Here is a 12,500-nt window from a genome sequence, read left to right as displayed (position 1 = left end):
ATTATTATTATTACATAACTATGATCAATAGAATTAACACTTTTTCTGTTTCTTGTTTTTTCTTTTTACACGTTTATTTCATCGCAAGACGTAAAGCGATTAATTGTGATTAATGTTAAATTAGTGCAGTGTTGTGCACTTCCATTACAGATACAGTATATTGATAACTTTAGTTTCTGCAGGCTGTTGGTCTTTTGGCTTCAGAGAGGCTGAAACTGTTGAATGTAACGCTCAGAGAGTTATTTATAGCCGAGTCATCGTCTGATTCATTGAGTGTTTGGTGTTTCTTCTTCTCCTCCTCAGAAAACCACTCGGCTTCATCCGACGTGATGGGATACTCGTCGGACTCTCCTCACTCCCACACAGAGCGCCACCACATGGCCAACATGGGAACAATCGCCAGGAACACGCAGAAATATGGCAACGCTGAGCGTATGGAGACGGGCGACGGTCAGCAGTTTTAAACATGACTCAACTTTTAATGAATAAACCTGCTTTATTTAAAGTTTCATATTCTTAAATGTTTGGCTTTTTTGTGATCACCTGATTGATCGCAATTAAGCTGAAATATTTAGAAATAATCAAGAGCGATCACGACTAATCACTAGTAATTGTGATTAATCTTGATTGATCCCAAATAATTATTGTTAATCATGATTAATCCGGATTGAATCAATGTTAATCACAATTTAAGGAAATTATGATCGAGCTCATTCAAGATTAATTACAAATGATTAATGTTAATTGTAATTAATCACAATTATTTGCAATTAATGATCATTGATCAAAATATATCAGTTACACTCAAATATCTGGGACATTTAATCATTTCTGAATCAATTAATCATGATTAATTACGGTTATTCCTGCTTGACTGCAATTAATCATGCTCTATTGCAGATATTGCCAAATGGGGGCCCAGGGGCCACATGCAGCCCTCAATCTAATACTGTCTGGCCCCCAAAACAAATTTGTAATTCTTCAGTATATGAAGCCCAACATAACAGAAAACTCCAGAAACAGAGAAAAAAAGCACAAAATGTCAACAAAGACACACTAAACAACCATTTACACACAAAATAACTACAAAAACAACAACAAAAGGGCTTCAAAGAAACTCAAAATATCAATGAAATTGCACAAATTGACAGAAAAATACACAAAAAGACAAGAACACAGAACGTATAACAAAAACACTAATGTGGCCCTTGGATCAGACAATCACATTTTTGTGGACCCTGCTCTGATGGAATTTATTGTGATGGATTTAAATCAAATTTAGTTGATCAAGATAATTAAGGTGATGAACATTTTTTTTCCAGGCGTTCCCGTGAGTAGTCGGGTGTCGGCTAAGATCCAGCAGCTGGTGAACACGCTGAAGCAGCCGCGTCGGCCGCCACTTCGTGAGTTCTTCGTGGACGACTTTGACGAGCTCCTGGAAGGTCAGAAACGTTTGGTTCTCAAACACGGGAACGTTTGGTTCTCAAACACGGGAACGTTTGGTTCTCAAACACGGGAACGTTTGGTTCTCAAACACAGGAATGCTGAGGAGCTGAAGCGTTGACGGTCATGTGTGTTTTTTTTTTTAGTCCAGCAGCCAGACCCCAACCAGCCCCGGCCGGAGGGGGCGGAGATGATCCCGGTGAGGGGGGAGGCTCTGGGCGTGGTCACCAACTGGCCCCCCTCACTGGAAGCAGCGCTGCAACGCTGGGGGACCATCTCCCCTAAAGCCCCCTGTCTGACCAGCCTGGACACGGGGGGGAAACCCCTCTACGTCCTGACATATGGTACGCTCCCATTACTCATCCAATCACACACTACACCTTAAAAGAGCTACTCCTTACTTATGCTAATGCCTCAGAGATTGCTAATGCTAATCCCTCCCTACAGGAAAGCTCTGGTCGCGCAGCATCAAGCTAGCCTATAACATCCTACACAAACTGGGAAGCAAGCAGGAGCCAATGGTGCGGCCCGGTGACCGGGTAAGTCCCGCCCCCACTGTAACGCTGAGTCAGTGACAGGTCGCAACCTTCCTGAGCAGTTTGCATGTTCTCATTTCTAGGGATTTCGCCCATAATCCTCGTTCATTGTGTGGAGTCTCTCGTTGATTGGTTTTTACATTGGTCTGTTAGTGGTTGGTTTGACTGGTTGGTTAGTTGGTCTAATGGTTGGTTAGTTGGTCTAATGGTTGGTTAGTTGGTCTAATGGTTGGTTATTTGGTCTAATGGTTGGTTAGTTGGTCTAATGGTTGGTTAGTTGATCTAATGGTTGGTTAGTTGGTCTAATGGTTGGTTAGTTGATCTAATGGTTGGTTAGTTGATCTAATGGTTGGTTAGTTGGACTAATGGTTGGTTAGTTGATCTAATGGTTGGTTAGTTGGTCTAATGGTTGGTTAGTTGATCTAATGGTTGGTTAGTTGGTCTAATGGTTGGTTAGTTGGTCTAATGGTTGGTTAGTTGGTCTAATGGTTGGTTAGTTGATCTAATGGTTGGTTAGTTGGTCTAATGGTTGGTTAGTTGGACTAATGGTTGGTTAGTTGATCTAATGGTTGGTTAGTTGGTCTAATGGTTGGTTAGTTGGACTAATGGTTGGTTAGTTGATCTAATGGTTGGTTAGTTGGTCTAATGGTTGGTTAGTTGATCTATTGGTTGGTTAGTTGATCTAATGGTTGGTTAGTTGGTCTAATGGTTGGTTAGTTGATCTAATGGTTGGTTAGTTGGTCTAATGGTTGGTTAGTTGGTCTAATGGTTGGTTAGTTGGACTAATGGTTGGTTAGTTGGTCTAATGGTTGGTTAGTTGGTCTAATGGTTGGTTAGTTGGTCTAATGGTTGGTTAGTTGATCTAATGGTTGGTTAGTTGGTCTAGTGGTTGGTTAGTTGGTCTAGTGGTTGGTTAGTTGGTGTAATGGTTGGTTAGTTGGACTAATGGTGGTTTACATGTTCTGACTAGCTGGTTCATTGGTTAACCAGTTTTTCTGTCTCCTTTTTACAGGTAGCATTGGTGTTTCCTAACAACGACCCCGTGGCGTTCATGGTGGCATTCTACGGCTGCCTGTTGGCAGAGGTGGTTCCTGTTCCCATCGAGGTTCCCCTCAGCCGAAAGGTGATGCCCCGCCCCAATGCTGAGCAGTAACACTGAGAGTTTGGTTTGAACCCCTCTGTGTGTGTGTGAACAGGACGCTGGCAGCCAGCAGATCGGCTTCCTCTTGGGAAGTTGTGGCGTCACCGTGGCTCTGACTAGCGACGCCTGTCACAAAGGGCTCCCTAAGAGCGCCACGGGGGAGATCCCTCAGTTTAAAGGTCAGTCTCATCCTCTCCTTTCACTGTGAAGCATAACAACACAGAATAAGGATACTCAGTGTATGTGGTGGTTGCGCCCCCTGCAGGTTGGCCCAAGCTGCTGTGGTTTGTGACGGAGTCCAAGCATCTCTCCAAACCTCCCAGAGACTGGTTTCCTCACATCAAGGACGCCAACAACGACACGGCCTACATCGAGGTGAGCGTTGTCGAGCTGATCCTTTCAGATCCCTTTAACTCATGTGTGTAGACTGCGTCACTTCCTTCACTCGCAGTCTTTACGACAGAGCTCCTGGGACGTGATATTTGAATGTAAACCAACTATACGACTGTTTTGTGATGTTTTTAATTGTTAATAAAAAAAAGACAAAAAGGAAAAACTACTGCAAGACAAGTGTAGTTGTAGGGTAACAGCTCCCCCTGGTGGTACAAACACTTAATGCACTGATGTGTGTAACTACACTGCAGCATCACATTGAATAGATGTTTATGTGTTATTTGAATAGTCTTTAAAGTTTTATTTTTTCTGAGCAGTTGTTGAAGTCGTATAGTATTTAAATTCTGAAATAAATGCTTGAGTAACAGATTTTGAGGCAGTATTAAAAAAAGATTAATAAGAAACATTTTCTCTCTGTCTGTAAATTAAAATGACCTAATAACATGCTTGTCAAGATGGATTTGTCTGTGTACCAGCAGCAATGAAGTAATACTTTAATTAATTGCTTATATACTAAAGTAATAATAACATACTGATAAAAAATAATAAAACGTATACATAAAAATAATAAAAGCTGAAATGATGCACCCAATGAGTCCATTTTTTTACTTTTTTACACTTAAATCTATATCTGCAGCTAGAGATTGTGAATTAATGTATTTTATGTAAATAAAGTAGTCAAAAAACATTGTTTTAAAAAAATAGTTATTCACATTAACAAAATATACAAAAATGGATTAAAACATAATACACAACATTGACAATCAAAAAACAAACAGAAAACGAAATAAAAACTAAAATAAATTCGAAACATACATTTCCATTCATTTAGGAAATCTTAGCAGCAGGTTTAGCACAAACTCATTATTTTAAAACAGCAGAGTTTAAACCTTTTAAGAACTATTAAAAAATAGGCAGAGTGGGTGTAGACGCATTTCACGCATGTGTTGAAAGGATGAGAAATTATCAGGCCCATGAAAGTGTTCTGATACAGTATGTAACGCAAAGTCTAACCAATGCTAATCAATGCTAACCAACGCTAACCACGCCTGTGCTGGTTTGGTCCCAGTATAAGAGCTGTAAGGATGGCAGCGTGCTGGGAGTCACTGTGACCAGGATCGCTCTGTTGACACACTGTCAGTCTCTCACACAGTGCTGCAGCTACACTGAAGGTACACACACACACACAAACACACACACACACACACACACACTGACAGAGGTCTGCTCTATTTCAGCTGAAACCATCGTTAACGTTCTGGACTTTAAGAAAGATGTTGGACTTTGGCACGGCATCCTCACGGTACGACGCAAGTTAGCTCCTCAGCACGGAGAGATTTTAATGTGTGTGTGTGTGTGTGTGTGTGTACGCAGAGTGTGATGAACATGATGCATGTGATCAGCGTTCCCTACTCGCTGATGAAGGTCAATCCTCTGTCATGGATTCAGAAAGTCTGTCAGTACAAAGGTGAGAGCGACGCGTCACAGCACTCAGCCGTGTGCACACTGATGCTCACCCCCTCGCTCTGTGTGTGCGTGTGTGTGTGTGTGTGTGTGTGTGCGTGTGTGTGTGTGTGTGTGTGCAGCTAAGGTGTCCTGTGTGAAGTCCAGGGACATGCACTGGGCTCTGGTGGCCCACAAAGACCAGAAGGACATCAACCTGAGCTCACTGAGGATGCTGCTGGTAGCAGACGGATCAAACCCCTGTGAGAACTTTAGCATTACTTTTCTTATTTTTAAGTTTTTTTTAAAACTTATTTATTTATTTATGTGTATATGTAGTCATGGACGATAGTATTGGCACCCCTAGAATTTTTTTCTCTCAGAAAAATAGATGCTTTTGGTATACCCGTTTATTTCCTTTACGTGCATTGAAAAAACTGAAAGAAGTGCCATTATTTACATAATTTTACATAAAATTGTTGGTACCTTTATAAAACTGTGGCTGTATAAATGAAAGTAATACAGGACGTGTGTGAGGAACATTGTTTATATTTGTATTTCAGGGTCGATCTCGTCCTGCGACGCTTTCCTAAACGTGTTTCAGACCAAAGGGCTTCGAGCAGACGTCATCTGTCCCTGTGCAAGCTCGCCTGAGGCCCTCACTGTCGCCATTCGGAGGTGCACACACACACACACACACCTACATACACACACAAAGATGTTTTTGTTTTTATTTACACTGCTCAAAATAATTCACGCAGACAACCCTCGATCTAATTTTGTGAGGCCCCAAAAGTAATCCCACAAAATGACAAAATGAGAGAAAATATAAAGAAAACAAAATCAAAAATACCCAAAAAAAGAGGAAAAATATAAAAAATGACAATAAAAATACATAAAATGAAAGAAAAATACCAAAATGACTCTAAAGACAAGAAAACTACAACAAAAACACAAACTCTCGGTTCCTTCCTGTGCTAATGCTCACTGGTCATCATTCTAAATGTTTGTTACCTCTATGTAATTTTTTTGTGCAGTGTAATTCTGACTGTAATGATATTTTTGATCAGGCCGGTCGAGGACAGCAGTCAGCCTCCAGGCAGAGGCGTGCTGTCCATGCAGGGCCTGACCTACGGGGTGGTCCGGGTGGACACGGAGGAGCGTCTGTCGGTGCTGACGGTGCAGGACGTGGGCACCGTCACTCCTGGAGGTACGAGTACGAGCCTGTTCTAAACACAGACTTTATTAAACTATCTCTGAATGTGTTTATTTCCTCTCCAACGTCAGGCCTGGTGTGTGTGGTGAAGCCTGAGGGCGTCCCTCAGCTCTGTCAGACAGACGAGATCGGAGAGTTCTGCGTCTGCTCCATCGCCACCGGAACGTCGTACTACGGCCTCACAGGCATGACCAAGAACACCTTTGAGGTAACGACGCAAAGTGGGATTTCTGTGCTTTTATTTTGATCGAGTTATCCATGCTGTTCCATCTATTTACAGCTGTAACAATAAGGGCAGCATTAACATTGTTTTATAGTCAGTAACAAATTCCTTAAATAAAGCGCATGTTCTCTTTTATAAACCTTTTTTATCATGTGTTAGTGTGAAAATTTCATGTGAGTATGTAAGGTTGTTTACATGAGAAAATAAAGTTATTTACTAGAGTTTGTAAAGCTGTTACTATAGTTAGTAAAGTTGTCTACTATAATTTGTAAAGTGTATTGTTACCATTTGTAAAGTTGTTTACGAAAGTTTGTAAAGTTTTTTTATTCTAGTTTGTAAACTAGATTTTGTAATTTTTATTATAGTTTATAAAGTTTTTTACTAGTATTTGTAAAGTTGTTTTCTAGAGTTTGTAAAGTTTTTACTAGATTTCCTAAAGTTTTTACTTAAAGTGGTCACGTTGTTTACGAGCATTAGTAAAGTTGTTTTATAGACTTTGTAAAGTTGATTATTAGTTTATACATTTTTTAACTGGCATTATTACAGTTGTTTACGAAAGTTTGTAAAGTTTTTTGACGAGCATTAGTAAAGTTGTTTTAAGAAGAATATGACGTTGTTTATGTGAGCACCTCCAGTTGTTACAACCAGTGGATGTTTTTGTTGTTGAAGATGTTGAGGCCCTGCCTTGTTTCCATGACGACCTTGCCTTTGTTCTAGGTGTACCCGGTGAGCTCTAGCGGCGGTCTGATCAGTGAGTACGCCTTCGTGCGGACTGGCCTGCTGGGCTTCATCGGCCCCGGGGGCCTCGTCTTCATCACAGGGAAAATGGACGGACTGATCATGGTGAGTGGGCGGAGACACAACGCAGACGACATCGTAGCCACGGCCCTGGCAGTGGAGCCCATGAAGTTTGTTTACAGAGGAAGGTGAGTTTAAGCCTCTCTGTTCTCACTGCTCCTCTAACTAATGAGTCTGATACATATTTACCGTACTAGTGTTTGTAAAGTTGTTTATTAGAGTTAGTAAACTTGTTTAATAGCATTCGTGAAGTTTTTTATTAGAGATGGAGAAGTGATCTGTGTATTTGTGGAGTCTAAGCCTCTCTGTTCTCACTGCTCCTCTAACTAATGAGTCCGATTCACGGAGCGACGGGGGATGAAACAGGAAGCAGCCACTGAACAGGATTTAATAATGTCCACCGTTTCCACACAGAGCAGGAAATCCATCTCCTGACTGACAGGCTGTGATGACCAGAGTTAAAGAATCGACTTTAAAACAGCTGCAGGAGAGAAGAAACCTGGCTTTAGTTTAGAAAAACGTCTCCTCCAGACTTTCACTACTTTCTGTAGAGTGGCTGTTTCACATTTTCTCAGATATTAGCATGTCACCCTTTCAGGTGTAACTTGGGGATCCACTGGGGATCTTTTTTGTAGCATTTTCTTTTTTTTTTCATTTTGATGGTTAATGTTGCAATTTAAAGAGGTTTGGGACACCATTGGCTCTTCTGTTAGGGAGATCATCAACAGCAGCTTGGCTACTGGCATAGTGCCAGCTTTTTGTAAGAAAGCTGTAGTTGAGCCTTTGATTAAAAAACCTGGCCTTGACCCTGCAAATTTGGCGAATTATCGCCCAATTTCCAAACTACCATTGGTATCGAAAATTTTAGAGAAATGCGTTTTTGCACAGTTGCAACCTTTTTTAGATGAAAATGGCACTTTAGACCCATATCAGTCAGGCTACAAAGCTTTGCACAGTACTGAATCTGCACTTTTAAAAGTTTTTAATGACCTGTTTTTAATGACTGATTCTGGAGGTTCTGCCATTTTAGTGCTTTTAGACTTGACGGCTGCTTTTGACACAGTCGACCACACAATTCTTTTAGATCGCCTAAGAGATCGCGTGGGTGTCAGGGGGACCGCGTTGGAGTGGTTTAGGTCCTACCTGTCGGAGAGGTCATTCTCCGTCAGGCTGGGGGACTCCACTTCATCTTCTGCCCCACTTCACTGTGGAGTCCCCCAGGGATCTATCCTGGGTCCCATTCTTTTTGCGATATATCTCCTCCCACTTGGAGAGATTTTTAAGAAACATGGCATGTCTTACCATTTCTACGCAGATGACTGTCAAATTTACATGCCCATTGCAAAGAATGACCACAGCCCCCTGACACCCCTGCTCCACTGTCTGGGTGACGTCAAGGCTTGGTTAGCCCAGAATTTTTAAAACTGAATGAGGGAAAAACAGAATAATGGCATTTGGATGTACCCTCGCAGACTTGGGATCACTCCAAAAGTATTTGCATCCCAAAGTCACCAGCCTTGGCGTCACCATTGACAGTGATTTTAAATTTGATAAACAGATCAATGGCGTTTTAAAATCGGGTTTTTATCATCTTCGTCTTTTATCCAAAGTTAAGCCTTTTTTATCATTTAATCTCTTTGAACAAGTCGTGCACGCTTTTATTTCAAGCCGTCTGGACTACTGCAACGCACTTTACTCGGGCATCAGCCAAAAGGCACTTTACCGCTTGCAGTTAGTCCAGAACGCAGCGGCACGACTTTAACAGGGACCAAAAAGCGTGAACACATCACCCCAATCCTTGCTTCTTTGCATTGGCTCCCTGTTAAATTTAAAATTGATTTTAAAATTTTATTGTTTGTTTTTAAAGCTTGGAATGGACTGGCCCCTCAGTATATCACAGACCTCATCCAAATTTACCGACCCCCGCGCGCTTTGAGGTCTGAGGGCCAGCTCCAGCTCGTGGTTCCGAAGGCGAACCGTAACACTAAAGGGGACAGAGCGTTTTCCGTTGTCGGCCCTAAGCTGTGGAACGCTCTGCCCCTCCACATCCGTACGGCCCCCACCGTGGAGTGTTTTAAATCTCGTCTCAAAACTCACTTTTATTCTCTGGCTTTTAGCACCGCGTAAGTTGTGTGGTCCTCTGTGTCTTTTATTTTATGTTTTTGAGTTTTATTCTTATTTATAGTTTTTTAATGTGTTTTTATTTATATTTATTTTTTTAAACTGTTTTATTTTTATTTATTGTTTTATACTCATTTAGTGGCAGAGCTCATTTGTATTGTTTTGGTTTTATTGTTGTGGTCGCATGTTCAGCACTTTGAAACGTTTTGTTGTTTAAATGTGCTATATAAATAAAGTGGATTGGATTGGATTGGAATTTGTGTATTTTTGTTCTAATTTTGTGTTTTTTTTTAATTGTATTGCAGATAGTAAATGTGCTGTTTTCCTCTAACCAGTCCCACATGTTTTGGTTAGCTTAGCATGCAGCGGCATCAGCTGATCAGGGTTAAAGGGTAAAGGGGCGTGGCTATGTTATCAGATTGACTTATTGGTTCAAACAGTAATTTCTCATTTTTAATATTTAGAAGTAAATATGAACCAGCTGCTGCACAGACTGTTTGTTTTTAGTGTGATCGCAGGTTTTTTAATCTGCAAATTTAAAAAGTATAAAGTCTAACGTGGAACTGAGACGTCTCGCAGCAATGTTTATGTTTCCAAAGATTGATCCTATTTCAAACCACAGGCCCTTTCAAAATAAAAGCATGTCTCTAGCTCAGTAGCAGACCTGTTTGTGTTTGTGTTTATGTTTATGTTTGTGTTTGTGTGCGTGTGCTTGCGTGTGCGTGTGTGTGTGTGTGTGTGCGTGCGTGTGCGTGTGTGTGTGTGTGCGTGTGTGTGTGTGTGTGCGTGTGTGTGTGTGTGTGCGTGTGTGTGTGCAGGATAGCAGTGTTCTCTGTGACAGTGCTGAGGGATGAGAGGATCGTGGTGGTGGCGGAGCAGAGGCCTGACTCCACTGAGGAGGACAGCTTCCAGTGGATGAGCCGAGTTCTGCAGGTACTTTACAACTTTGTGTTTGTTTGTTTGTGTGTTAAACTGTAAACAAACAACAACACAAAAACGCTCCTCATAAATCAAGAAAATTAGTTCCTGTTTGTACTTTTGAACCCACAGAGATGATGATAATAATAACATGGTGTGTCGCCCCCTACAGGCCATCGACAGCATCCACGGCGTGGGCGTGTTCTGTCTGGCTTTGGTTCCCGCCAACACGCTGCCTAAGACCCCGCTGGGAGGAATCCACCTATCGGAGATCAAACAGCTGTACCTGGAGGGGGGGCTGCACCCCTGTAACGTCCTCATGTGTCCACACACCTGTGTCACCAACCTGCCCAAACCTAGGCAGAAACAGCCGGGTCAGTTTACAAAGACCAGTCCTGATTGGTCGGTTGTGTTTATTGTGTTATTGTGCTATTGTGTGTGTGTGTGTGTGTGTTACAGAGATCGGTCCGGCCTCAGTGATGGTTGGTAACTTGGTCTCGGGGAAAAGAATCGCTCAGGCCAGCGGCAGAGATTTAGGACAGACTGACGACAACGACCAGGTGAGACACACATGGTTGCCCTACGGCAGCCTCTGAGGCTGACTGTCAGGCACTCAACATGGTTACTCTGTTTGTGTTTTTGTTTTAGAGCTAAAATTATAAACTAGAGTTGGGGTTTTCCTCCACTTTAGAAAAGAACGGACAATTAAAAATCATGTGATATAACTGTGTGTTTCTATGTTTCCAGTTCCTGTTTCTGTCTGAGGGTGCTGCAGTGGAGAGCTCAGACCACGCCCGACCACGTGCTCTACACTCTACTCAGCTCTAGGGTAAAAAACAAGAAAACCAGTGATAACTGATCTATAACTGATCACTATGAACCTGTCTGATAGCCAATAATAATAATAATTATAACAAATAGTAAAGATGTTATTCTATATATAATGTAATACTGAGACGGTAATGCTTGTGGTTCTCCTGACTCCCTGCAGGGGGCGGTGTCCAACTCCCTCACCTGTCTGCAGCTTCATAAGCGATCGGAGCGTGTAGCGGCTCTGCTGATGGAGAGAGGAGGACTGCAGGAGGGCGACCACGTGGCTCTGGTTTACCCTCCAGGTGAGAGAGGTCATCTGCTCACACAGCAGCAGGAGAACGAGGACTACCCGGAGACGCTGACCCTCCTCTCCTCTGCTGTCCCTCTGCAGGTATCGACCTGATCGCAGCGTTCTACGGCTGTCTGTACGCCGGCTGCGTTCCCATCACGGTGCGACCGCCTCACCCTCAGAACATCTCCACCACGCTGCCCACCGTTCAAGATGATTGTGGAGGGTAATAATGGATGTTTTTATTATAAACAGACTGCTTTTGTCCCAATCCGATTTATCACAATACCTGAGTAAAGATTTGATATTTTATTATGTTAAGGTTTGATCTCCTGACATGTTTCTTCTGCCAACTGTTAGTTTTCCTCAGAGGCATCAACGCCACGCCCTAGAAATAACTCATAAAGGACACATGGAAGCGATCAGCAGACACCTCTGAGGAAAGACTGGCAGTTGAAAATATGTCAGGAGATCAAAGTAAATTTTCCTGAAAAAATGAAACCGTAACATATTATTTAAAAAAAAGAAGACAAAACAAACTTGCTGTGAATTCGATAATTTATTTGTGATTTTGAATTACTGCGATTCAACAATAACAATTATTGCGATTTTTGTTGTAGAAACAATGTATGAGTCATTCAGTCCTGTCACTCATTTATTTACACTACACACTGTGTATAGAATGATAATGACATGCAGAAATGGTTAAAAAAACTCTGGGGAAGAATTACAGTATATAATCGATTTGTATTATTGTCACAATAAAATCACAATATATCGTGAATTGATATTTTTTTCCCCATAATAGAATAATGAAGAAGAAACACTCCCAGTTTTTCTTCTATGACCCTTAGATACAGATACTCTATGGTTTGAAGTGTTTCCTGAGTTTTCTCATGTTTCTCTTCTCTTCTTCTTCTTCTTTCTTCTTCTTCTCTTCTTCTTCTTCTTCTTCTTCTTCTTCTTCTTCTTCTTCTTCTTCTTCTTCTTCTCTTCTTCTTCTTCTCTTCTTCTTCTTCTTCTTTCTTCTTCGTCTTCTTCTTCTTCTCTTCTTCTTCTTCTTCTTTCTCTTCTCTCTTCTTCTTCTTTCTTCTTCTTTCTCTTCTTCTTCTTCTTCTTCTTCTTCTTCTTCTTCTCTTCTTCTGCTTCTTCTTCTTCTTCTTCTT

General features: G+C 41.6%; 2 protein-coding genes across 5 annotated transcripts in view; both read left to right on the top strand.

The window, feature by feature from the left end:
• LOC114454346 (disco-interacting protein 2 homolog C-like) overlaps positions 1-11,349 on the top strand; it is a 20,745-nt gene extending 9,396 nt beyond the window's left edge. For 2 of the 4 annotated variants that reach the window (XM_028434746.1, XM_028434744.1), the window contains exons 7-21: positions 304-450; positions 1,323-1,442; positions 1,590-1,787; positions 1,891-1,982; positions 2,992-3,102; positions 3,176-3,299; positions 3,386-3,495; positions 4,583-4,685; positions 4,752-4,816; positions 4,888-4,981; positions 5,100-5,219; positions 5,520-5,634; positions 6,027-6,166; positions 6,244-6,380; positions 7,113-7,589. In XM_028434746.1, coding sequence (XP_028290547.1) covers positions 304-450; positions 1,323-1,442; positions 1,590-1,787; positions 1,891-1,982; positions 2,992-3,102; positions 3,176-3,299; positions 3,386-3,495; positions 4,583-4,685; positions 4,752-4,816; positions 4,888-4,981; positions 5,100-5,219; positions 5,520-5,634; positions 6,027-6,166; positions 6,244-6,380; positions 7,113-7,325 — 1,889 coding nt within the window. In that variant the 3' untranslated portion in view covers positions 7,326-7,589. The other 2 variants (XM_028434742.1, XM_028434743.1) reach the window with 2 other exon arrangements.
• rdh10a (retinol dehydrogenase 10a) overlaps positions 11,293-12,500 on the top strand; it is a 21,673-nt gene continuing 20,465 nt past the window's right edge. The window contains exons 1-2 of the mRNA XM_028434107.1: positions 11,293-11,347; positions 11,437-11,553. Coding sequence (XP_028289908.1) covers positions 11,293-11,347; positions 11,437-11,553 — 172 coding nt within the window. The remainder of the gene's footprint in view (positions 11,348-11,436; positions 11,554-12,500) is intronic.

This window comes from Gouania willdenowi, chromosome 20 (genome assembly GCF_900634775.1).
Source record: "Gouania willdenowi chromosome 20, fGouWil2.1, whole genome shotgun sequence".
Taxonomy (NCBI): Eukaryota; Metazoa; Chordata; class Actinopteri; order Blenniiformes; family Gobiesocidae; genus Gouania; species Gouania willdenowi.
This window is presented reverse-complemented; position numbering and strand designations above follow the sequence as displayed.